Source organism: Pipistrellus kuhlii, unplaced genomic scaffold (assembly GCF_014108245.1).
Source record: "Pipistrellus kuhlii isolate mPipKuh1 unplaced genomic scaffold, mPipKuh1.p scaffold_m20_p_22, whole genome shotgun sequence".
In the NCBI taxonomy this organism is placed as follows: domain Eukaryota; kingdom Metazoa; phylum Chordata; class Mammalia; order Chiroptera; family Vespertilionidae; genus Pipistrellus; species Pipistrellus kuhlii.
Window position 1 is genome coordinate 10642712 of NW_023425521.1, and position 26997 is coordinate 10669708.

Genomic DNA, 26997 nt, shown 5'->3' on the forward strand with positions numbered 1-26997 from the left:
GAAGAAACAGGTTTTACAATCTGCAGAGCTCTTGGAGAAAAGTCTAAGTGGGGGAGAGTGGAAAGGGTTGAAAACAAAAAGCAGTTGGAATTACACTGTGCTCACTGCCGATAGGGTGCATCCTGGCCCTAGGGGGTGATGTCTGAGTGAAAACAGTGCTCCAGGGGCCACCAAAGAAACTACATGTCCCAAGCTGCTATCTCAGTATGCCCAGGAATTTTCTGGTCTGTGGTCCTCGCTGATTGGCCATTCTGTGCACACAAAGTGTATTTGCAATGCCACCCCTTATCTTGAAGTTTGGGATCCGCTTCTTTGTGTTAATTTTTTAGTCAAAATCCTAGCCCTAAAAGCAAATAGACAAAAAAAATTCTGTGTAAATGTTTAAAACAAGTTTGCAAATATTTAGGTTCACATAAGTGAGTGGACTCAGAGCTCTGCCTAAGTGGGGTTTAATGTTTTTTTAATATTAGAGAGAGAGGAAGGGAGAGGGAGAGACAGAAACATCGATTGGCTGCCTCTTGCACACTTCACACTGGGGATTGAGCCAGCAACCTGGGCATGTGCCCTGACCGGGAATCAAACCAGTGACCTCTTGGTGCATGGCAAGATGCCCAACTTACTAAGCCACAACTACCGGAGCCATGCTGGTTTCCTTTTAATATTCACCTGCCATTGATTCCATGAGTTGCCAAATTAGTAATATACTTGTCCCTATGGTACCTTTCTTAAATATAAAATGATTTCAACTTAAGACTTTCTTTAAACTTTAAGCAAATTTCTTCAGAATCAGCTTAGCCCTGGTGAGATCATTCAGTTACAGATATTTACTAGTGCTGGTTTAATTTGGAAAATTTATTTAGTCTTAGAATCTCTTCAGTGCCAAACAATTACTTTTAATGTTATTTTGTAAAAATTATGATGTAATTATTTTTCAAGCATACTTGGGTTAACAAAATACAGCGGTGGGGCGTGCCCTTTAGCAGCTGAACAGATAGGCCACTTTATACATTCCTTAGAAGTAAGATATGGTTTAGTATTTTAAATCATAGCAACAGTTGATAAGAAAAACAGCAAAAAGGTAATCATTTCCATATGGAAAGAAAAGGAAGAGCCAGTGAAGCTGTGAACTGTCATTTTTCCAAATAAAAATAAATCACTACTGATAGATTTGGCAGAGAGGGCAAATGTTCCTGTTTCCCACTTTACATTTGCTAATACATCACATGGGATGTGTTTTATTGAAGTACACCACTCCCCACAAACTCAGTTGCCAACTTGCAATTGTGTTTTGTCCTGAGTGAAACCGATACCTCTGGATGTGCCAATTCTATCAAGCACAGTATTTCCTTGATGATAATTTTCTCAACTTTGTGAAATTTTGGTGAAAGCTCTTACTCCTTTTACTGAAAAGCACATAACCATCTTCTAAACACTTATTAATAACTTAAAAGCACTAATTGGAATAAAATCAGTTTCTGCCCTGGCATTCCAAAATCTACAAGAAAAACAAACCCAATTTTCTGATAACCAAAACGGTTAAGAAAAGCATATAAAATAACCATTACTCATTTACCTTCGTATTTAAGCATGATGTATATTTATTAACAAAATCCTGGTTTTATTTTAAATAGCTGCTGAAGGTAGAAAATCTTACCTGTTAAAGAATAAAATATACAAGATGTTCACCCTATAATATTTAACAACAGCTCCCTCTTGTGGTTCAGAACGTTCATTTCAAAGATAAATACATTTAAATACAGAATTTCAATTTCTTTACTTAAAATTGTGCTGCGAAAGTTTAGCACATACTTAATGAATCCTTTTTTGTAATGAAGAGGGAAGAGGTAGGCATATAGGGACAAAACAGAATATTCCCCTTTTTGGATAGTTCCAGTGTTCCAACATCTCAGCAAAGTGTTTCCAAACTTCTTTATAGAAGCACCAATTTTTGTGTGTCTTCCAAATGAAAATACCAAGTAGATGTTTTTGTTGAAAAGATGATATTCTCTATTTAAAAGGTTCTTCTCCTATTCTGTGGGCACAGTATGCAGAAGAAATAAGCATTTGACTTGGCTAGCTTTAAAAGCTCAGAATTTGAAAACATACAGTCAAAATAGTCTTGAAAATATTTTAGTCCCAAAGTGACGTAAGGCATTTTTCCCCTTGAACCTTTTGTTCAAGATCAGAGATTGCGGTAACTGGCAACAACCTGTTCTAACAATGTGAAGCTGTCCAAAAAGTCCTCTTCTTCAATTCCAAACTTCGTGTACTGGTGAATGTAGGCTCTGGCAAAAGAAACAGAAAATGTAAAATGAAAAATACCAGACAGATAAATAACTCTTAAAATGAAGCAATAAATAGACTTTTCCCAGCTCAGGAACATTTAAAGTCTTCCTTTTGCTTCCATGTTGGCTCCAAAGATTAGCAAACTTTTTAAAAATATATATATATATATTTTATTGATTTTTTACAGAGAGGAAGGGAGAGGGTGAGAGAGTTAGAAACGTAGATGAGATGCCAAAACCGGTTTGGCTCAATGGATAGAGCGTCGGCTTGGGGACTGAAAGGTCCCAGGTTCGATTCCAGTCAAGGGCATGTACCTTGGTTGCGGGCATATCTCCGGTAGGAGATGTGCAAGAGGCAGCTGATCGATGACTCTCTCTCATCGATGTTTCTAACTCTCTATCTTTCTCCCTTCCTCTCTGTACAAAATCAATAAAAATATATTAAAAAAAAGAAAAAGAAAAGAAACGTCGATGAGAGAGAAATATCGACCAGCTGCCTCTTGCACACCCCCTACCGGGGATGTGCCCGCAACCAATGTACATGCTCCTGACCGGAATCGAACCTGGGACTCCTCAGTCGCTCTACTACTGAGCCAAAGCAGTTTCGGCTAGATTAGCAAACTTTCAAAGTTTATGCAGGCTCCCTGCCTTTTTAGTGTCCAAGAGAGTGACAATAAACTTGGGAATCCTGGTTAATCAAAGTGGAGGCCTTGTCCAATCGTTTGAGGTATTTTTCTTTGATAGCTGGTCACTGTGGCGGAGGTCAGGAAACCTGATAACACATTTCTTAATATGAAGTAGACATTCCTTAGTATCAAGTGGAGTTGCACTTGCAATATATCTGAGCAAGATAAGGATCTCTTCTATTCAAAGGTCTTATTTATTTTTTAATATATTTTTTATTGATTTCACAGAGGAAGGGAGAGGGAGAGAGAAACATCAATGATGAAAAAGAATTATTGATCGGCTGCCTCCCACATGTCCCCTACTGGGGATTGAGCCCAAAACCCAGGCATGTGCCCTTGACCGGAATCGAACCCAGGACCCTTCAGTCTGCAGGCCCATGTCCTATCCACTGAGCCAAAATGGCTAGGGCTCAAGGATCTTATTTTAGAAAACTATCTTATTGTCTTATAATGAAATTTCTGCTTTAATTTCATTTCAGGTAGAAACTAATTTAGTCAACAGCAACAATAATAATAAACAATGACTGAGCATTTACTAGTCAGGCACTGCACTAGATGTTTTTACATGATTATCTCATTTAATCCTCACCACAGGTCCTCTCAGTTTGGACCCCTTACACAGATAAGGAAATGAAGCCTGGAGTAACATGCCTAAAGTTTCACACCTACAAAGTGTTAGCCATGCTTGCTCCAGGTTGTTGATGGAACGTTTGTGTCCCCCACGGTGATGGTATTAGGAAGTGAGCCTTTGGGAGGTGATTAGGTCATGAGGGTGGAGTCCTCATGAATAGGATTAGTGCCCTCACAAAAGAGACCTGGATAGTGCCTTTTTGTGTCCTGACACAGAAAAAAAGACACCACCTGTGACCAGAGAGTTTATTTTCACCACCATTGATGACATCCAATCTGCCATCATTTTAAACCTGGACTTCCCAGCCTCCAGAACTGTGAGAATCAAGTACTGATTCTTGCTAGGCTACCCATCTCATGCTATTTCTGTCAAAGCAGCCCAAACAGGCTAAGCTGTTACAGATCCTTCCCTGAGGTTTAACATGATACTATCTGCCTAAGGTTAGGCAGGTTTGTGGGTTTATCTTTTACTTACTTTGAAGCAAACATATTCCACGCTTTGCCCACAATCATATCAAGTGGTTTTACTAAGAACTGGCTGTTGCTGACCAATGCTGCAGACTTCTCATATTTGTTAAAGGCTCGCTGGGTTTTCCACATATTGAAAGCATTATCAGGTCCTAACCAGGAAGTATAGAGGGCTGGGTCTTTGAATCCCCCTGGAGTAAAACAACATAAGCCATTGTTCACATTGTAAATCATTAATTTTGAAAACAAATAATAAAGGAATATTTTCTTATCCACTTCACCAAATACCTTTTGTTTTGCCTTTTAAAAATAGCCTTACATTTAAAAAGTAAATTTAAAAAAATTAAAAACTAGCTTTACATTGCTTTTGATAAATGATTTATACTCATCATAACAGAGAAAGAGAGAAATATCAATGTGAAAGAGATACATTGATCAGTTGCCTCCCGCACATGCCCTGACCAAGGCTGGGGACCAAACCTGCAACCGAGGTACATGCCCTTGACCGGAATTGTACCCAGGATCCTTCGGTCCGATGGCCAACTCTCTATCCACTGATAGAGCGTCAAACCGGTTGGGGTGAAATGTTCCCTTTTTAATCGTTACTATTTATCTAAGGGGTATTACACGAACTAGATTGTTTAGTGTTCTTTATATCACAGCTAGAAGCAGCCAATTGGACACTGCTGAAACCATCAAGTAAGGATAATATAAATCTAGAGACATGCCATAGAAACACAAACTAACAAGAGAACTGCTCTTTCAACTTCTTGAAATTTTTGTAACAAAATGCTTGGCACAGAGACCACTAGCTGTCCCACAAGACCTGTTCTCTCTCTTTAGTAACAAAACCCCCAAATTTTAACTGTGCTCATGGTGACCTTACAGCTAAGTGTGGCATGTGATTCAGTCCCAGTCAAATGGATGGAAACACAAGTGTGGTGTGTAACTCCAGGAGGAGGACTTGTACCCTTCTTTACTCCTTTCCTTTACTCTTTACCTGTGACGTGGCGGCTGAACTCTAACAGATGTCTTAGAAGGAAGAAGCCTTAAGATAAAGACAATAGAACCACCAGATTCAGGAAGAAAGAATTAAATTTGTGTCTTGTTTAAACCACCCCTATTTTGGTGTTCAGTCACATACTAACTGATAAAATGGCTTCATTTTGCTATAAAAACATATAATTATTATTTTCCTCTCTCTAAGAATAAATTCAGGGACTTTCTTTTTAAACCATGTGTACCCTATGTATGTGCAAAAAGCACATCTTCGTTTTCACCTTAACCCCTGCTTACCCAGATCCGCACTGTGCACCTCTTTTCCACGAAGGATGACCAAGTTAGCAAGGGACTTGTTAAAGTGGGGGTTCTTGTTGACAGGCATTTTACCAGGAGTAGGAGCTCCTGATAAAGGAGGCCGTACCTGCCAATCAATACCTACCAAAAGAAAAAAAAAACAAAAGCAAGAGGTTTTATGCCTGGCTTTGAACAGGAAGAGAAAGATACATTACAGAATGTGTGTATTTTACATACATTTTTATTTGCTAACTAAAAGTTTTTTGCTTCTAAGAGAGGGTGGTAGCCAGGCTCCAAGAGGAACCCCAGTGACTCTTGCCTTCTAGAATTCAGGTCCTTGTGTGGTCCCTTCCCACATGGGATAGGGCTGACCTTAATCACCGAAAGGGCGGTGCGGAAATGATGGGTGTGACTCCCAAAGCCAGGCCTTAAAAGACACTGTCGCTTCCGCCTGGCTCCATCTTGGATCACTCATTCCTCCTGTTGCTAGGACAAGTGGAAACAGACATACTGCTGATGGCAATATTAGTGGGGTCAGTCCTTATATAGAGCAGTCTGATAACAAATGAAGAGTTTTAAAACTGTATTCTTCGCCGAAACCGGTTTGGCTCAGTGGTAGAGCGTCGGTCTGCGGACTGAAAGGTCCCAGGTTCGATTCTGGTCAGGGGCATGTACGTTGGTTGCTTGCGACACTTCCCCGGTGGGGGGTGTGCAGGAGGCAGCTGGTCGGTGTTTCTCTCTCATCGATGTTTCTAGCTCTCTATCTCTCTCCCTTCCTCTCTGTAAAAATCAATAAAATATAAATTTAAAATCTCTTTAAAACAAACAAACAAAAAACTGTATTCTTCAACCTTGTTAGCGATGTATATATATTTATTCATATATTTACATACATGAATATTTATATGTTCAAAGCTCTATTGTAGAATTGTACACCTAAAACTTAGATAATTTTATTAACCAATGTCACCCCAATAAATTCAAATTTTTTAAAAGTTGTTGAGAAGTATTTTTAAAAAAATATAGTTTATTGATTTTTACAGAGAGGAAAGGAGAAAGATAGAGAGCTAGAAACGTCAATGAGAGAGAAACATCCACCAGCTGCCTCTTGCACACCCCCTACCCGGGATGTGCCCGCAACCAACGTACATGCCCCTGACCTGAATCGAACCCGAGACCTTTCAGTCCGCAGACCGACGCTCTACCACTGAGCCAAACCGGTTTCAGCAATAAATTCAATTTTTAAAAAAAGCTCTATCTATAACTGAAAAAAAATGTTAACACCCTACAGTCCTTCATAGGAAAATGACTAAGCAAATTATAGTTTATTGACCTAAGCTCAGCACAGCACATCTTATACTGCCCTTAGGAACGCAGTGTTCCTTGAGATGTTAACAGGTTTTGCTAGAAAAACAGGTATATACTGTGGACTGTGGCCCAAAACATTCCGGAAGCATTACTTTAAGGTGTGAACTATCCACTTACCTCCAAACCCCAGGCACTATAACCTAAAATCCCTAGGGAATTACAATTAAATAATGTAGAAGAAATCCACTTTCACAGAATTGAAACCTAAATTATTGTGATTCGTGGTAAAACATACTACACTACAAAGATAATCCTCAGTAGTGATTTCCAGTTAAACATGACAGATTAAATAAACAAGTTCACTGCCACTATCTTCCCAAATCTCACTAACAAGATAGTACAAGGATTTTTTTTTTTTTAAAGCATAAGCAAGAAAAAAGGCAGAGGAGATAATGGCAGCAAAATGTTGGAAGCTGGAAAGCAAATGAAGGAGCGGGGAAAGCTGAAACTCCTGCGCCCAGAGGAGGTCCTGGAGGAGCGCCAGGCACTTCTAAAAGAGGAAGAGCCGAAACCAGTTTGCTCAGTGGATAGAGCGTTGGCCTGCGGATTCAAGGGTCCCGGGTTTGATCCCAGTCAAGGGCATGTACCTTGGTTGCAGGCACATTCCCAGTGGGGAGTCTGCAGGAGGCAGCTGATCAATGATTCTCTCTCATCGATGTTTCTAACTCTCTGTCCCTCTCTCTTCCTCTCTATAAAAAATCAATAAAATATATTAATAATAAAATAAAATAAAAAATAAAAGAGGAAGAAACAGGAGGATGTTACAACTCTGGCTGAGAAGCACTGAGAGCCCAGCCCCTTCCCGCTCCCTGCGGCAGGGGGAGTGCACCCCTCCATCAGGAAGGGCTAAGCCACCGAGCCTCTGGCCTGAGGGACACTATTGCGTATTGCTCTCTGTAAAAAAAATCAATAAAAATATATATTTTTAAAAACATTATTCCCAACCTCGAATCCTGTACATGACCAAACTATCAATGTTGTGAAAGGGTAGAAGAATGATATTACATGGCTGAACTATGAGTATTTACGTAGCAAAAGTAATTCAAACCTTGAAAACTGATCTAGTAGGAGAATCCAAGATGGCTGCACAGGTAAACACCTAGCCGCAGCCACACACAACAATTTCAATAGAATACAACTAAAATATAAAATGGACATTACCCAGAACGACAGGAAAGTCGACTGGAAATTCTATGACGAGAAGCAAGGAGAAAACCAGAAGGAGGAGCGGAGGAGCTGGAAAAGCCTAAGGTACAGAGAACTGTGGCGCACATGGAGAGAACGGAGCCGGAGAGGAGGGGGCGGCTGAGTGCCTGGTGGGCGTTTCCTAGCGGGAAGGAGATAAAAGCTCCGACTGTGCTGGGCCCCAGTTCCTACTGCTCTGAACCCCAGTTCTAGGCCAGACCCCGGGGGCCCAGGCTCATCCATAGGGAGCTGGGCTGTAAGGCGGAACCCCGGGGGAGCGGCGAAAGGAGGTCCCGGAGGCGCACACATTGCTGTGCCTCCGAGATTGCCCTGGCAGGAAGGAGACAGGGGCTCCAAACTGCTTTGAACACCACCTCCAACCCCACTTCAAACTGAACTGAACCCCAGTTCTGGGCTCATTGAGGGAGAGCCTAGACTGTTTGGTAGCAGGTGAAAATCTAGGGCATCTTTCTCAGAGGTGCTTGCAGTGAGTACTGAAGGACCCTGAAACTCAGGAACCGCATATGGCGGGGCTGACGGAAGCCAAGGCTGTCGGCTCCACCCTGAAACCCCGCCCCATCAGGGAAGCTGCGAAAATGCCGAGACAACGAAATATATCACAAACGAAAGAAATGGAGGACAAAAAGCGACTGGATATAGAGTTCAAATCTACGCTTATAAGGTTTTTCAAGAATTTCCTAGAAAAGATCGATAAGACTTATGAGGATATGAAAAAGGATCAACTAGAATTAATAAGGAATCAACAAGAAATGATAAGGGATCAACAAGAAATAAAGAATACATTGTCTGAAATAAAAAATATTATACAGAGTCCTAAAAACAGAATGGAAGATCGCAAGAATCAAATCAAAGATTTGGAACATAAAGAGCCAGAAGACACTCCTCTGCAGAAGCTAGAGGGCAAGAGAATCCAGAAAATTGAAGATAATGTAAGAAACCTCTGGGACAACTTCAAGTGAACCAACATCAGAATTATGGGGGTCCCAGAAGATGAGAGAGGCAAGATATCGAAAACATACTGAAAGAAATAGTGACAGAAAACTTTCCCCACCTGGTGAAAGAATTACTTAAAGTCCAGGAAGCACACAGAACTCCAAACAAAAGGAATCCAAAGAGGACCACACCAAGACAAATCATAATTAAAATTCCAAGAGCAAAAGACAAAGAGAGAATATTAAATGCAGCAAGAGCAAAGCAGGTAGTTACCTATAAAGGAGCACCTATACGATTGTCAGCTGATTTCTCAACAGAAACCATGCAGGCCAGACGGGAATAGCAAGAAATATTCAAGGTGATGAATAGTAAGAACCTACAGCCAAAGATAATCTACCCAACAAAGCTATCACTCAGAATCGAAGGTCAGATAAAGAGCTTCACTAATAAAAAAAAAAGCTGAAGGAGTTCATCACCACCAAACCAGAATTATATGATTTACTAAAGGGGGTTCTTTCACAAGAGAAAGTAAATAAAGATAAAAATTATGAACAACAAATACGTAACTATCAACAAGTGAATCTAAAAACCAAGGAAATTAAAAAAAAAAATCTGATGAACAATATTAACTGTTGAATATAATAGAATCAGAGGTATGGAAGGGGAAAAAGGGAAAGGGGGATGTGGGAAGAGACTGAACATAAACTGCACCTATGGATGAGGACAATGGGGGGTGGGGAAAGGGCAGAGGGTGGGGTGGGAACCTGGTGGAGGAGACCAATGGATTGGGGGGGGGGGGGGGGGAAAGAACATTTGTAATAATATGAACAATAAAAATTTATTATAAAATAAAATGGAAAAAAAAAGAAAACTGATCTAGTAAAAAATGTGTGTGGGTGTGTGTGTTTGTTTGTGTGTGTGTGTGTGTGTATAGAGCATGTAAGAAGATTCTATCCTCCATTTTTACATTAGGGAGGCAATTGATAATATATAAACATGGAACATAACATAAATAACAGTATAAGCAAGATATTTAGAAACATGGAGGCAAATTCCAGCAGCTAAAAACATGGAAAGGAAGGCATCAGCTGGGCAGTGTAGGATAGGGCACTGCTCTTTTCCTCATTATAAATTCATGCAGGACAATTACTTGGCTTTTTTTAAAAAAGATTGAGATATAATATACATACACTGCAATGTATGTAAACAAAATCTGTAAATACCTTATGTTTATAATACAAATCTGTAAGTACTAAAATGGACTTAAGTATACACTTAAGTAATTTTAACTACTTGCTTTTTAAAATTTTGTTAATATATTTTTTTTGTTGATTTCAGAGAGGAAGGGAGAGGGGGAGAGAGAGAAACATCAATGATGAGAGAGACTCATTGATTGGCTGCCTCCTGCATGCCTCCTATGGGGATCGAGCCCGCAACCCAGTCATGTGCCCTTGACCAGAATAGAACTGACCCTTCAGTCCACACGCTGATGCTCTATCCACTGAGTCAAACTGGCTAGGGCTTAGTTACTTATTTTTAAAAACTCTGTTCATATATTACTTTGATAAAAATAAAGTATAAATAAAAATAAATGTCACATTTATCAGAAATTATTTCGGGAATGACACTGTGAGGTGATTAGGAAGCCCTCCTGGGATGTCCTGTGAGTCAGGCTCCTCCCTGGCCAGAAGAGGGGGCCATTTTTTTTTTTTTTAATATTTTATTGATTTTTTTAAAAAAAATATATTTTATTGATTTTGTACAGAGAGGAAGGGAGAGAGATAGAGAATTAGAAACATCGATCAGCTGCCTCTTGCACACCCCCTACTGGGGATATGCCCACAACGAAGGTACATGCCCTTGACCGGAATCGAACCCAGGACCTTTCAGTCCCCAAGCCGACGCTCTATCCATTGAGCCAAACCGGTTTCGGCTAATATTTTATTGATTTTTTACAGAGAGGAAAAGAGAGGGATAGAGAGTTAGAAACATTGATGAGAGAGAATCATCGATCAGCTGCCTCTTGCACCCCTTCCTCCCCCCAATTGGGGATGTGCCCGCAACCAAGGTACATGCCCTTGACCAGAATCAAACCTGAAACCTTTCAGTCCACAGGCCAATGCTCTATTCACTGAGCCAAACCTGTTCCGGCGGGCCATTATTTTTTAACTGCCCCTGCCAGTTTATATTGAGAACCCCAAGCATTCTTCCCAGCTTTTGGGTGACATATTTTTAAAATACCCTTTACCTTCTTCCATTTTTGCATTGGAAATGAGCATCTGTCTCAAATGCTTGAGGAGGCCAGCCCACGTGAACGTGCTGTAGGCCAGGGAGTGCTCAGACATTTGGGGAATGTTACGAACACCCAGCAGCTTGAATTCCGGATGGGAAACTAAATTCTCCATTAAGTCTCCTGTGAGGAAAAAAAAGAAATGTTAACTGAAATTTTAATTCCACATTGTTCCTGTTGGTCTATACACAACCACAATTTGATGGTCTGAGTATTTTCTCTTCCAAGCCAGAACTGCTTAAATTTTTAAATGTAAATAAAATTTCAGAGACAGACTATGTGTTTGCTTCATTTTGGCACCGATGTTAGCATGAGTGAGAAATAACACTTTGCCAAAAAAGAAATAAAGAGTTTAGAAGCCAAGTAACTGTTTATATGAATGAAATATTTAGTTGAAAGAATAAGTATAAGAATTAATATGCTTTTATTGTCTTTCTGTATTCACTAAATATTCCTTTAGAAATTTTCCTAGTTCTCTAATTTATTTTATCTAGTTAAATGGTAATTGGAACTATGAGAAACAAATTTATGTTGTTTACATGCCATCCAGCCTATGCATTATAGCAGCCTTAGTGGACTAAGATAGACTAATCTATCAACATCCTGCCTTCTCAATCCATCAGTCTTCCCCTTTTTCCTTTTTTTTTATCTCTTTCTTTCTTAATATATTTTATTTATTATTTATTTATTTATTTATTTATTTATTTATTTATTTATTTTTACAGAGAGGAAGAGAGAGGGATAGAATTAGAAACATCGATGAGAGAGAAACATCGATCAGCTGCTTCTTGCACACTCCCTACTGGAGATGTGCCCACAACCAAAGTACATGCCCTTGACCAGAATCGAACCTGGGACCTTTCAGTCAGAAGGCTGATGCTCTATCCACTGAGCCAAAAATGGTTTTGGCTCTTTTTTTCTTTTTGTTTTTTTTGTTTTGTTAAAAAATATCCTCACCTGATTCACCTGATGATATTTTTCCATTGATTTTTAGAGAGAGTGGAAGGGAGAGGGAGAGTCAGAGAGAGAGAGAGAGAGAGAAAATTGATGTGAGAGAGACATATCAATTGGTTGCCTTTACACATACCCAACCAGGCAAAGGATTGAGCCTGCAACTGAGATACATGCCCTTGACCAGAATCAAACCCAGGACCCTTCAGTCCAAGGCCGAGGCTCTACCAGGCGTCTTCAAACTACGGCCCGCGGGCCACATGCGGCCCGCAGAGGAGTCTGATCTGGCCCGCCAGGTTTTTGGGGCAGTGAGCGCAGCCGAGGTGTTACAGTAGGAATTAGTAGTTCATATAGTCCGGCCCTCCAGCTCTCTGAGGGACCGTGATCTGGCCCCCACTTTAAAAAGTTTGAGGACCCCTGCGAGTCTATCCATTGAGCCAAACCAGTCAGAAGAGTCTTCCCTTTTCTTCACCTCCCTCCTTATGCTGTTCCTTGTCCTTCTGCCTCATCAAATCTTTCTGGTGAAAAAATCCAATCTTGGATCAGCCCCGTGCTTCTCATTCTCTGTCAGAGTATAGAAAGTCACCCCAGATGGCAGACGGGGACCCCCTAGGAATTCACAATCCCCAATTGCTTTGTTGAGAAGGTGAAGTCTCTTCAAACACTTGAGCAGAACTATGTGGGTATCTGAGGTCTTTAGGGGACTTACATTTTAAAAATTGAGCAACTGAGAAAGAAACAAAATTGGAGCAAAGTTAAGGGACCTGTTTTAGACTCAGTGTGTTTGGAATGTCCATGAAATGTGTACATAGAGATGTCAGGACAGCTGCTCAGTATAGAAATCTGGAGCTTAGGGAATCGGTCAGAGTTGGAGATAAACTGGCAGGTTGGAAAAGACAGTGGTATTTAAAGCTGTGGAACTGGGGAGAGGATCCAAGACTAGCATTTAGAGCCTGAAAAACAGAGGAAAAAGGGGAATAAAAGGAGTAGTCATGGAGATAGGGAAAAAAAAAATCAGTAGAGGGGCTGTCAGAAAAAGCAAAGAGGAAGAATGCAGACAGATGACTGAGATGGCACCTACAGGCCTGAGTACACTGATGAGATATGAGGACAGTGGAAGAAATCAGTGATATGAACTGAGGAAGAAGTGGCAGGAGAGAAAGACGGGGGGAAATGATAAATCCATTCAGAACATGCTAAATTTGAAGAGGCACAAGGTAACTAAAAAAACTGGGATAGGGAAAGAGAAAACTATTTAGGAAAGAGATTGGGTGGGGGCAGAGGGAGGAGGGGGTATAGATTATAGAGTCATTTGCATCTAGGTGATTTGAATTGATAAGGCACTATTTGCCAAATAAGCTGAAAAAAGAATGGTGGATTTATTTTTATTTTTTATTGATTTCAGAGAGGAAGAGAGAGACAGAAACATCAATGTTGAGAGAGAACCATTGACTGGCTGCCTCCTACGTGCCCCACACCGAAGATTGAGCTCGCAACCCAGGCATATGCCCTGGCTGGGAATCGAACCGTGACCTTCTGGTTTATAGGTCGATACTCAACCACTGAGCCGCTCCAGCCGGGTGATGGGTCTTTTTGGAGTGATAAAAATGATGGTTGTACAACTTTGTGGATATGTTAAAAAACACTGACTTGTACACTGGAAATGGGTGCATTGTATGTTATGTGAATTATACCTCAAAGTTTTCCTGAGAAAGAGAGAGAGAGAGAATACTGAAGAATAGTCTATGGGCATCCACCACTCTTTAGAGAATTTAGTAACTTCCCAAAACATTTCAGTAAGACAGTTCAGAGAGCTAAGCAGCGCCTTAGGAAGGCTTTTGAGATGAGGGAGACGGAGTGTATCTTCAGGCAGAGGAGAGGAGCCAAGAAAGAATAACTTGGAGGCTTTCAGAACGTGAGACTTTCCTGTCAGTAACATACAGGAGGACAAGTACCTAGTGGATTTCTTCTGTAGTGAGATGAGCCCTCCTCAGAGTAAGTAGGCTGGAACACACTTCCCAGCTGGTGGGCGAGGACCTGATTTATATCTCTGAAGGAGATCTGCTTGATGTTCATCAGTTTTGCACAGATCTTATGAAGAGCATCATTCTCGTGAACAAGGAGGGCGTCTGAAGATCGGTACAGGTGAGAAAGAGTCAAAATGGAGTTGTAATTCTGAACAATAACCTGGAGAGGAGGTCAGAAATGAGAAAGGCAGGAGAGAAATAGTGGTTAAGAGGATGGAGATCATCCTGCCTGGGATCAAGTCCTGGCCCTATCACTTTCTGGCTATATGACCTTGTACACAATCACTCTGGCTCAGTTTCCTCTCTGTAAAATGGGAATAATAATTATACCAGCCTCCTAAAGTTTTAAAGGTTGATGACAGAATGCATGTAAATCACTAGAACAGTGTGCTGTGTATAGTCAAGATTCAATGGATGGCCGGCGTTACTATCACACTTTCTTCCTAGAGTGACTTATCTCACCTCCATGTTATGATTTCTCAAGGTGTCTGCTTCTTATACTGCAGACCAGTGTTTCCCAAACTTTCGACATATGTGTACCCCTTTTATAATTTTCGTAATGCTGAATACCCCTTATACTCATGAGAACATAGAATTAGGCTCAGCTAAGCACAGTGCAGTGCATATCCCCACCAAACTCTTCCCGTACCCCTGGGGGTACGCGTACCACACTTTGGGAAACACTGCAAGTGTAGACAGTGGCACTAACTCAGGAATGTGTCCCTGAGAGAAAATGCACAATTGTCTTCTTTGGAATTTTTAGAGACCAGGACACCTCATCTGTTTGCAAAAGTTTGAGCAAAGTTAAATGAATTGTCCACGCAGGTACCATATTGTATAGTCACTCGTGAAGCAGTGACTTAACATTTCCAAAGAAAGGGTCAGATCAATCTTTTGCCTATAGGTATTGCAACTGCAGCAGGATTGAAATATAAAAATGTAAAACTTCTAATGAATGTGTTCTTACCTCGCCAGTTCCATAAGGCCATATAATGTGATTCATTTTCAAAGAGTTGGAATACTGATCTTGTAAATTCCGTGTAATGAAGGCACCCAGCCCAGATCCTGTGCCTCCAGCCATACTCATTACGATGAAAAAACCACTCAAGGAGTCGCATTTCTCTACTTCCTTCTGGATTAGGTTCATTATAGATTCTGCATGTCTGGGTCCATGAACAGAGTAACTATGCAACGCAAAAGGGACAAATATAAACCTTACAGTTTAACCAGAGATATGCAATGCAGAGAGAAAGATATAGGACAGAGAAGGCTGTTTAAACCCATGAAAGGGAACTAACTCTCATGAAAGGCACAAAATTTAAAATACACAAGTTAAAACATACTTAACAGGAGAGTAGGAATGCTAGGACAGTGAATTGACTAGATACAGAAAATCCTGTTACAGGCCATTCCTTTAGCTGGAGACTCCAACCACCAGGTAGTTCTGTAAGGGTATGGTACAACATAATATTCAATACTCATAACAATACTCCTAAAGCAGTGGTTCTGAAACTTTTTTGCACACTACAATCACTCAGGGAAGCTTTGAAAAATCCCAATATCTGGGCTTCTTCCCATACTAATTAAATCAGGATTTTTTTTTAAAAGATATATTTTATTGATATTTTTTACAGAGAGGAAGGAAGACAGATAGAGAGCTAGAAACATCGATGAGAGAGAAACATCGACCAGCTGCCTCCTGCACACCTTCTACCGGGAATGTGCCCGCAACCAATGTACATGCCCCTGACCGCAATTGAACCTGGGACCTTTCAGTCCCCAGACTGACACTCTACCCACTGAGCCAAACTGGTTTCAGCTAAATCAGAATTTTTGAATTGAGCCTAGGTACTTGAATTTCCCAAAGAACTCCAGGAAATACTACTGCCTCATTGTATTCCCTATTTCCTGAAATACTTGTGTGATAAATATATTGATAATAAGTTTGTTGGCAGAATGACAGTGAAGAAGTGGAAAACCCTGCAGTAAGAGGTCCACGGTTTTTTCATTACCTGGACCTGAAGCACAGACATCCATGAGATAAAATGAGAGTTTCTTCTGGGTGAAGTCACGCCCTACATTTTATTTATTTGATTTTATTTTTTTATGCCCTACATTTTAAAATAGCAATTTTAAGATTATGCACACAGTATATCAACCGTGCAGTTGTAACTACACTCTCTACTAATCGACTATGTAGCAGTATCTAAATGGAAAAATCATGATGAATTATTCTTACCCATATGCCCAGTTGTTTCCAGAACCTTGTTTTTGACAGAAGCATGAACGCTGGCCATATTTCCATCGGCCAGACTGGGAAGCCTTTGATAGTGTTTGATTGATAACTTTAGGTTCCATGTCAACAAGTACAGCCCGGGCAATTGGAACTAGAAATGGGGTGGGGGATGAAATAAAAGAATATTTCATATGTCATATTTAGGCTAACACAGAGTATAAACTTCTAAGTCCTCCCCCCCGACACACACACACACACAAAATCTGAAGTATGAGGATAGAAAGAGTGGTCATACTGCTCAGAAATCAAGGTGGGCAGCAGCAGGTATATGCAGATGGCTCATAATGTCTAGCATTCTGCTAAGCAAGATGAATCAGTGTGAGTTACAATGGTCACTGGGTCAGGTCTACAAACATCTGTTGAGTGCTTACAATGTGCTATGTACTGGGAACACAGAGATGAAGACTACACCAATCCAGCCCTAGAAGGGCTAGTTGGAGAGATGAAACAATCACTCTATCATGTGATGACCCATGACAAATCCACACTGAGTAGTATATTCGGAGGTACAAAATACCATGAACACAACGAGCAGTTTAGGATTGTTGAAGCAGATGATAGAGGAGGAAGTAGAAGAAGTGATGTATGGAGATGGAAAGCAGGCAGGGCTCAGATCTTGGAAGTCCTTGTGTACAATGTTAAAAGCTTGAAATGAACCACTGAAGATGTTCAAGCAAGTGAGGAATAATCAGATGTCTTTTTTTAAAAATATATATTTTATTGATTTTTCACAGAGAGGAAGAGAGGGATAGAGAGCTAGAAACATTGATGAGAGAGAACCATCAACCGGCTGCTTCTGCACACCCCACTCTAGGGATGTGCCCGCAACCAAGGTACATGCCCCCGACCGGAATCAAACCTGGGACCCTTCAGTCCACAGGCCGATGCTCCATCCATTGAGCCAAACCAGTTTTAGCCAGATGTCTTTTTTTTAAAGCTATATTTATTAATTTCAGAGAGGAAGGTAGAGGGAGCGAGAGAGAAACATCAATGATGATAGAGAATCATTAATTGGCTGCCTCCTGCACACCCCCCTATTGGGGATTGAGCCCACAACCCGGGCATGTGCCCTTGACTGGAATTAAACTTGGGACCCTTCAGTCTGCAGGCCCGCTCTATCCACTGAGCCAAACCAGCTAGGGCCAGATGTCTTTTTAATATAGCAGTGTGGAGGATAGATGTGATAGACATAGGAGTTTAGACAGGGAAACTCAGAGTGTCTTGAAACAGCCCATGTGAGAGAGGACAAGAGTCAAAACTAAGGTAATGACAGTGAACATGGAAAAGGCAGAAGAGTTTCAAGAGATATGTAGGAGGTAAATCAAGCAGATCTTTTTGAATATGTTTTGATTTATTTCAGAAAGAGGAAGGGAGAGGGAGAGATAGAAACATTGATGAGAAAGAAACATCTATCAGCTGCTTCCTGCACTCCCTGGCCCCTACTGGGGATTGAGCCCAAAACCCCAAACCCAAGCATGTACCCTGACCCGGAATTGTACCGTGACTTTTACACTCCACCACTGAGCCACACTGGTTGAGCTAAATTAAGATCTTTTTTTTTTTTTTTCAGTTGATTTTTTTTTTTTTTTACAGAGAGGAAGGGAGAGGGATAGAGCGCTAGAAACGTCGATGAGAGAGAAACATCGACCAGCTGCCTCTTGCACACCCCCTTCCGGGGATGTGCCCTCAACCAATGTACATGCCCTTGATGGGAGTCGAACCTGGGACCTTTCAGTCTGCAGACCGCCGCTCTACCACTGAGCCAAACCGGCTTCGGCTAAATTAAGATCTTGATATCTGATGGTATGCGGGAAGTAAGAGCCCAAGTTTTATTTATTTAAAATATATTTTATTGATTTTTTTTTTTTTTTTTTTAACATAGAGGAAGGGAGAGGGATAGAGAGTTAGAAACATCGATGAGAGAGAAACATCCATCAGCTGCCTCCTACACATACTGGGGATGGGCCCACAACCAAGATACAAGTCCTTGACCAGAATCAAACCTGGGACCCCTCAGTCCATAGGCCCACGCTCTATCCACTGAGCCAAACCGGATAGGGCAAGAGCCCAAGTTTTAAAGGAAAGATAATGAACGATGCTGGATATGGAGATGCTGACTTTGAAGTACACATGGGAGATGCAGGTAGAGACGTCCACTAACTGTGCTTGAAAGTGAGGCAAGGCTAGAGATTTGAGTCATTCGTGTAAAAGATGTCACAAATTACAAGAGAAACTGAAATTGCCCAGAGAGAACTATAATATACACGTGAAGACAGGGGCACCTGCGATACAACCATTGGAGAAGAAAGGTTCAGATTCTAAGAAGGAGTTTTAGCCAAAACCGGTTTGGCTCAGTGGATATCGAGCATTGGTCTTGGATTGAAAGGACCCAGGTTCGATTCTGGTCAAGGGCATGTACCTTGGTTGGGGGCACATCCCCAGTGAGGGGTGTGCAGGAGGCAGCTGATCGATGATTCTCTCTCATTGATGTTTCTAACTCTCTATCCCTCTCCCTCTCTGATAAAAATCAATAAAATTTTTTTTTTTAAAAAAAGGAGTTTTAGAGTTAATTACAAATCCAATAGAGAATTAAGTAAATAAGAAAATAAAACAGTCACAGGATTGGGTAATTAGGCTAACACTGAGAGCTCTTCTTAGAGCAGCGTCAGTGGTGTAGGGCAGAAGCAAGATTATAGCTGGTTAAAGTGGGAAATCCTATAAGTACCGCGCTAACCGATTGTGCCACTGGAACTCCAATAAATAAAAAATAAATAAACAAACAAACAAACAAATAAATAAAGTGGGAAATCCTTTGAGACTCTTAGCTGAGTAGGTAAAGAGATAATAAAGAAGACAAAAAGTTATAGTCAAGAGATAAGTTTTGTTTGTTTTGTTGTTTTTAAATAGGCAAGATCTGAGCATGCTCTTGTGCCGAGGGGGAAGGTTGTTAGCACAGAAACAAAGGATCAAGTGCAAAGTCATTCCCTAAAAAGATGGGAAGGGATGAAATTCAGACTCGATGTTGGTTGGTTATGTCAGAGTAAAGGGGAGGATTTGAGCCACACATACCTCCATTTTCCTCCTCACTGAAGAATCTTTCTTTGCAAGATGCTTGATATGCCTCATTCTCTCTTTTAGAGCAGAGTCCCTGGGAACAGTGTGAATCACTAAACAGAGCATCAAATACTTCAAAACCAATCTGATTGCCACTCTGACCAAGTTGCAGTGTTACTATTGACATGCTGAGACACACACTAGGCCTATTTCCTCAAAAAAAGTGAGCAACCTGTAATAGAAAAATAGGTTTTGAGAACCACTACATTATCAATAAAGAACAAATAAAATGCCATGTAAATTAAATTCATAATTTAAAAAATACCATATGCATGTACGGTGTTATAGATGAAATAGCTATGTCGTCTAAGGAACCAGTCATTTAAGGAAGTTGTTCTTTTTCTCTACATGGTTTTGGGATTTTGAATTTATTGTACCCAAATCTATTCATACACAGCTCAACAGTTCCCAAAATTTGATTTGTATTTGCTATTTTCCCATGCATGTATTTAAACAAAACAAAACAAAACGCATGCTGTTGAAAGAATTAATACTATACACTTCCCACCACAGGGACACATAGAATGCAGAAGTTAACTCAACAATTGTACATGTATTAATTAACAATTTTCTCTGTTCTAAATAATGACTTTCTCTCACTCCACCATTCACCTTTCTGGCCTGGTAACTACAGTAACACATAAGAAAAACTGTGTTTAGCTTAGGTAGGACAGCAAAGAAGACCAAGCTTGGAAAAATTGGATCAGATGAAATATTACAGTAAGACTTCACTATTTTTTAACAAAGATAATTTTTATTTTTTATTTTTTGTAAATACCTCACACCAGGTCTATGCAGCACTGGAAAGAGCAGTGACCTGTGAGCCATACTCTGTACTAATAATTTTTTTTCTTTTTTAAAATATATTTTTATTGATTCCAGAGAGGGAGGGATAGAAATGTCAATGATGAGAATCACTTATCAGCTGCCTCCTGCACGCCCCCTACTGGTGATCGAGCCCGCAACCCGGCCTGTGCCCTGACTGGAATGGAACCAGGGACCCTTCAGTCTGCAGGCGGAGGCCCTATCCCCTGAGCCAAACCAGCTAAGGGCCGTACTCATAATTTTCAAACTACCTTGCAAACTATGAATCATTACTCTCATTTTAGAGATAGGGAAACTGAGGCTCTGGAAGGTTATGTAACTTTCCCATGCCCACTTAAGTAATAAATAGCAAAGCCAAGACTCTCCCTTTCCCCACTCATCCTAGGAGTTCCCCCATTAACCCCACTCACTGACAGCCCCCGGACCAGCCGTTTCTGTTCTGTTCAAACTTCAAAGGGCCATTATGCGCATGCTCACTTTCAACACCACCCCCCCAAAAAAAAAAGAAAAGAAAAAAAAAAACCCTAGGGAGAACTAATGCGCATGTTCCACAAACGTAGAGTTTTGTTGTATTTTTTTTTTTCTTTTCCTCTTCAGAAAGGTTAATTACGCATGTTCAATTTCAATTTATCAACTTCAGACACCGTACGCATGCTCCCTGTTGAGCAAATGCTTGAGCTGGCAATGCGCATGCTCTAGCTTCCACGAGCGGCTTCGGCTGGGCTTCTGCGCATGTGTCTGCCAGTACCTGCGTCCTGGCGATCGCTGTACGCATGTGCCTTGCCCACCGTCGGCTTCACATAAGCTTGTACGCATGCTCGCGCGCTGAACTTGAGCCAGTCTCAGGCCTAAGCGCAGACGCACTGAGCTCAAGCAGCCAGTGATGGCGGCAGCGGCGGTGCTGTCTGCGGCGAGTCCGGGCCCATGAGGCGACGACGGAGGCGGGACGGCTTCTACCCAGCGCCGGACTTCCGAGACAGGGAAGCTGAGGACATGGCAGGAGTGTTTGACATAGACCTGGACCAGCCAGAGGACGCGGGCTCTGAGGATGAGCTGGAGGAGGGGGTGAGGCCCGTGGTCCCGGGGGGCCGGCGGTGACAGGGCCGGGGCGGCGGGGCGGCGGGGCGGGCCCGGGAAGCACGGCGCGTCCGAGAGCGCGGAGACCCAGGGGGTGCGTAGTCTCCGGGGCCAGCTGAAGCGCCGCGCGGCCCGAGACAGGGGAGCGGGCGGGGCGGACCTGGCCCGAGGGGAGAGGCCGCTGCGGGGCTCGCAGGTGCAGGTGGCGTCCCTCGCCCCAGAGCAGCGCAGCCGGGAGCCGTCCGCGCGGGGACCGCGGACGGCGCGCGGCGGCTTCCTCCAGCTGACTGAGGGCGGCGGGGCGCGAGCGGCGGAGCGCGTGTTGGGGGGAGAGGGACCGCGCTTGCTGGGTGTCCCCCTAAGTGCAGGTGAAGTGCGGAAGGGTTTCCCTTCGAGTGTAAGGTTTCAAGTATTCCATCTTCGGACCTCCCACAACCACCTCTCTTCTCGGCCTGTCGCTTCTCTCCTAGGAAGCGCTCAGCTGTTAGAAGTGACAGCTGAAAACTTCTGTCGGGAGTAGCGCTGCCGCTGCTGTTACAGCCACCAGGAGTTTTATTTCGGGAGCAAGGGGGCTCTGCTGCATCTTCCAGGGTTTGTTTGTTTGCTCTTTTTTTAAAAAACAAAACTTCCGTGTGACTTTTTAAAATTTTTTTATAAAGCATTTATAACAACACACGGCATTTATAACTTACTTTTCCCCCAGTTGAAGATGTCTATATATTTTTTTCAAAATAACTTATATAATTTTGGGGTGGAAAAAAACCCAGCGTTGACAGCTGTGATTTGGCTTGCCAAAAATAAATTGCTTGAACTGAGACTTGTGAATGGTGGTGTGAGGGCTTTCCTTGCTTGTAATCCAGGGTGGTAAATGTAGGATTGTCTTTCCTATGCCTAGCTTGGTTTTACCTTTGCTGTCTTAATAGTTTGTTATTGTTTGTGGAATATCATTCTTTTTTTTTTCCTTCAAGATAAATTTATTGAAAAATCACAAATTACACCTTAAATTTAAAAAATGGTATTGTAAATCACTGATTCTGGGCAAATCCTTATGGTAATTTAGATTCTATTGTAAATTCCATTGTCTAGATGAGTACATGGCAGAAGTTTGCTCTAACTTCATAAGGGGGTTTCCCTTTCTTTCCTTCATCCAATTTTTTCCTTCTGGCAAGTTGTGCCCTGCTTATTGACAAAAAATTGAGATGCTTATATATAGAAAGAAATTGGAAAACTTTAAAAAACTAAAATAATACTGTTTTTCTCATAATCAAATGAGTCTAAATCAAAATTAGTTTGGAAGGTGGATATTGAGATGTGTACTTTTTAATATGTTTGCATATGTAAATCTAGCCTTTTAATGGAACATTAGATACACTAATACAACTTGAAAACAAAATGGGATTACTTTCATTACATGTATAATAGTATACTCTTGTCATATATTGACAGTGGCTTTGGGGTAGGGGTGAAAACTTGATAAGAAGGATGCTTTATAAAGTCTGATAGAATTTCTAGACCATTGGTTTATCCCAGAAGTTAAAGGAGGTAGCAGTAAAATACTGTATAAAGATACCTATTATGACCTGGAACCTCATTGGGTTTTGGCCTACTCTTGGCCATGTGTCCTATTGGGTACCAGCAAATGGGATTTTTAGAGTGTGTGGAAGGGAGGCTGGAGAAATTGATAGAAATAGGAAAGAAAGAAATGTGGCCACTGCCCTGGGGTGAATGAACTTTGGGGAAAAAAGCAAAGGTAATTAGAGAGGATTTTGAGGAAGAGCTTTCAGCAAAATAGTATATCATACTTAGCAATGCTTTTGGAATTGAAAATTTTTCTTCTGAGTGTTTTTTTTTTAATTTTTTATGAGTGTTTTATTATTATTATTTTAAAATATATTTTTATTGATTTTGTACAGAGAGGAAGGGAGAGAGAGAGCTAGAAACATCGATGAGAGAGAGTCATCGATCAGCTGCCTCTTGCACACCCCCTACTGGGGATGTGCCTGCAACCAAGGTACATGCCCTTGACTGGAATCGAACCCGGGACCTCTCAGTCCCCAAGCCGACACTATCCATTGAGCCAAACCGGTTTCGGCTTAGTGTTTTATTTTTTTAAATTTATTTTTATTTATTTCAGAGAGGAATGGAGAGGGAGAGAGAGATAGAAACATCAATGATGAGAGAGAATCATTGATAGGCTTCCTCCTGCATGCTCCCTACTGGGGATCAAGCCCACAACCGGGGCATGTGACCTTGACTGGAATCGAACCCGGGATCTTTCAGTCCACAGGTCGATGCTCTATCCACTGAGCCAAACTGGCTAGGGCTTGAGTGTATTAAGAAGTGCCTCAAGCCGGGACTGGTTTGGCTCAATGGATAGAGCGTCGGCTTGGGGACTGAAGGGTCCCGGGTTCGATTCCGGTCAAGGGCATGTACCTTGGTTGCGGGCATATCCCCAGTTGGGGGTGTGCAAGAGGCAGCTGATCGATGACTCTCTCTCATCGATGTTTCTAACTCTCTATCTCTCTCCCTTCCTCTCTGTACAAAATCAATAAAATATATTAAAAAAAAAAAAAAAAAAAGAGGGGCCTCAAGCCGAAGCCGGTTTGGCTCAGTGGTAGAGTGTGGTCTGCGGACTGAAAGGTCCCAGGTTTGATTCCAGTCAAGGGCGGCATGTACCTTGGTTGCGGGCATATCCCCGGTAGGGGGTGTGCAAGAGGCAGCTGGTCGATGTTTCTCTCTCATCGACGTTTCTAGCTCTCTATCTCTCTCCCTTCCTCCTCTCTGTGAAATATCAATAAAATATATTTAAAAAAAGAGTGCCTCAAGGTAGAAAGCCAAAAACAGTAGCAGTAGGATTGGGTTAGCTACCCAAGGAAATTCAATGATATCCAGGTTCTTCCAAAATAAAATTTAAATGTTTTGAAAAATGAGAGATTTGTATTTTTTAGAAAATCAAGTTATTGTGAGTTTATAATAATACTAGAGACCCGATACACGAAATTTGTGCATGGGGTGGGTATCACCTCAGCCCAGCCTGTATGTATCCTCTCCAGTCTGGCATCCTTGGGGGATGTCCGACTGCCAGTTTAGAGGGATCAGGCCTAAACTGAAAGTCGGATTATTTCTCTCACAATCCTGAACAGCTGGCTCCTAATCACTCACCTGCCTGCCTGCCCCTAACTGCCCCCCCCCTCACCCCGCCTGATTGCACCTCACTGGTTGTGCATGCTGTCCTGATTGCCCCTAACTCCCCCCTCAACTCCCTGCCAGCCTGGTCACCTTTTACTGCCCCCTGCTGCTGGCCAGGTTGCCCCCTACTGCCCCTTCCCTGCCAGTTTGGTCACTCCTAACTGCCCACACAGCCTGCTTTTTCAGTCCTTTGGTCGTCACTCACTAACCCCCCTGCTGGCATGGTTGTAGGCAGTCATCTTGTGAGGGTGTGATGGTCAATTTGCTTCTAGCCTATTATATTAATTAATATTTTGGCTATTTGTCAATTTATAACCTTTAGTTTAGTACACAAACTTTTAAAACATTGGTGCATATCAGAGTAGCCTCAGTAAGGAAACTGAGGCATAGGCCAAAGAGATGATTGGCTAGACCATGTAGATAACTAGTGGTAGTGTTTTTTCACTCCATTCAGCAAGCTTCACTACACAGGTTCTTCATTGCATTTACTAGTCTTGTTCATAAAGTACCTCTTTGTGGTGTGTCAAAAGTGAATTCAAATCCTTCCAGTCATGCTCACTGACTGTGTGACCTACAATAAATTGTTTACGGTCTGTGGTACTTCTTTTCACTGTGAATGAGGATTGTGTGAGATAAAGTCTTTAAAGTACTTTTTACAACGTATTGGCATATTAAGCAATTAGCTAATTCATGGGAATATAGTCAGTGTTACCCATTGCCAAGGAACCAATCATTCAAGTTTACTCTCATCTGTGCCTAGAGACTTAATAATAAATGCAGTTATACTAGTACAAGAGGCTGCATTTTGGGGGATGTAATATCTTTTTCTAAATTAGATATATTACAATGAATGAATCTTTATTAGTAAATATACATATTCTTCAGTAACTAAAAGATGAGGAGAGTAATTTGATACATTTATAAAGTTAAAAGTCTTTAAAAAAAGACATTGATTGATTACCTCAGAGGACTATTGTTTTGCCGAAACAGGTTTGGCTCAGTGGATAGAGCGTCGGTCTGTGGACTGAAAGGTCCCAGGTTGGATTCCAGTCAAGGGCATGTACACTGGTTGCAGGCACATTCCCTGTGGGGATGTTTCTCTCTCATCGATGTTTCTAGCTCTCTATCCCTCTCCCTCCTCTCTGTAAAAGATCAATAAAATATAGTAAAAAAAAAAAAAAAAAAAAGTTTTGCCAAAACCGGTTTGGCTCTGGTAGAGCGTCGGTCTATGGACTGAAAGGTCTCAGGTTCGATTCCGGTCAAGGGCATGTGCCTTGGTTGTGGGCACATCCCCAGTGGGGTGTGTGCAAGAGGCAGCTGGTGGATGTTTCTCTCTCATCGACGTTTCTAGCTCTCTATCTCTCTCCCTTCCTCTCTGTAAAATATCAATAAAAAAAATATATATATATATATATTTTTTTTTTAAGAATTTTTTTATTTTTATTTTATTTTATTTTTTAATATTTTTTATTGATTTTTCACAGAGAGGAAGAGAGAGGGATAGAGAGTTAGAAACGTCGATGAGAGAGAATCATCGATCAGCTGCCTCTTGCACACCCCCTACTGGGGATGTGCCCGCAACCAAGGCACATGCCCTTGACCGGAATCGAACCTGGGACCTTTCAGTCCGCAGGCCGACGCTCTATCCACTGAGCTAAACCGGTTCCGGCTAAAAAATATTTTTTTAAAAAAGTTTTTTTTCTCACCACCATAATGAAATTTATTATTCTAGTGTGTGTGTTTTTTTTGTTTTTGTTTTTTTTGGGGGGGGGTATTTTGTTTTTGTTTTGTTTTGGGCTGATAATAGTATAATTTGGGAACAGTGAGTTGAAACTAAGGGAAAGTTTTCCTCTAGAGATGCCCCCCCCGAGATTCTCATTAGATTATGAAAACGTTGGAAACCTTTGCTTTCTGTGGAGACAATGTTGAAATAGTAATAGAAAATTATAATGCAATATTTAAAGTCTGCAATTTTACTCTAATTTAAAATTTGAATTAGTCACAGAGCTTACTACATGAGTTTCAGATTGAGATACCAGATTTTTATTGAGCAAAAAGTTCAAAATTTTTAGTGCTTTGAAAAATGAAAGTGCTATAATAGTATGCATTCAAATATTCATGATTTTGAAAAATTATAGAAAAACAGCTCATTATCAATGATTAATCTTGCATTGTAGTAGATATTTACCATAAAGTATCCTATATAATAAAATCCTAATAAGCAAATTGACCCAAGTTCAGAAAGACAGATCTCTATGATGCGTACTGACCACCAGGGGGCAGATGCTCAACATAGGAGCTGCCCCCTGGTGGTCAGTGTGCTCACAGAGGGAGTGCCACTCAGCCAGAAGCTATG

The 26997-nt window shown here is 41.4% G+C and overlaps 2 protein-coding genes across 20 annotated transcripts in view; one reads left to right on the forward strand and one right to left on the reverse strand.

Moving 5' to 3' along the window:
• Nucleotides 1–1613: 1613 nt before the first annotated feature.
• On the reverse strand, nucleotides 1614–21095 carry TUBD1 (tubulin delta 1). Of its 3 annotated transcripts, none has more exons than XM_036451473.2 (9): nucleotides 20786–21095; nucleotides 19506–19722; nucleotides 16380–16527; nucleotides 15108–15324; nucleotides 14069–14300; nucleotides 11121–11285; nucleotides 5366–5506; nucleotides 4077–4260; nucleotides 1614–2285 (listed from the first exon to the last, which is right to left on the reverse strand). In XM_036451473.2, exons 2-9 carry the CDS (start codon nucleotides 19675–19677, stop codon nucleotides 2183–2185), a joined length of 1362 nt encoding a protein of 453 aa, XP_036307366.1. In that variant the 5' UTR covers nucleotides 19678–19722; nucleotides 20786–21095; the 3' UTR covers nucleotides 1614–2182. The 3 variants fall into 3 exon arrangements, with proteins under 3 accessions (XP_036307366.1, XP_036307367.1, XP_045442346.1); XM_036451474.2 differs by lacking the exon at nucleotides 20786–21095 and adding an exon at nucleotides 20329–20435; XM_045586390.1 differs by lacking the exon at nucleotides 11121–11285.
• Nucleotides 21096–21210: 115 nt separating this feature from the next.
• Nucleotides 21211–26997, forward strand: part of RPS6KB1 (ribosomal protein S6 kinase B1) — a 48008-nt gene continuing 42221 nt past the window's right edge. For 4 of the 17 annotated variants that reach the window (XR_006742499.1, XR_006742498.1, XM_045586389.1 and 1 more), the window contains exon 1: nucleotides 21214–21440. Coding sequence is in view for 11 of the 17 variants with exons in the window: in XM_045586389.1 (XP_045442345.1) it covers nucleotides 21300–21440 (141 nt within the window). In the remaining 6 variants the exon portion in view is untranslated. Of the gene's footprint in view, nucleotides 21441–21922; nucleotides 22044–26997 lie in introns of those variants that run through there. The other 13 variants (XM_045586380.1, XM_045586386.1, XM_045586385.1 and 10 more) reach the window with 9 other exon arrangements.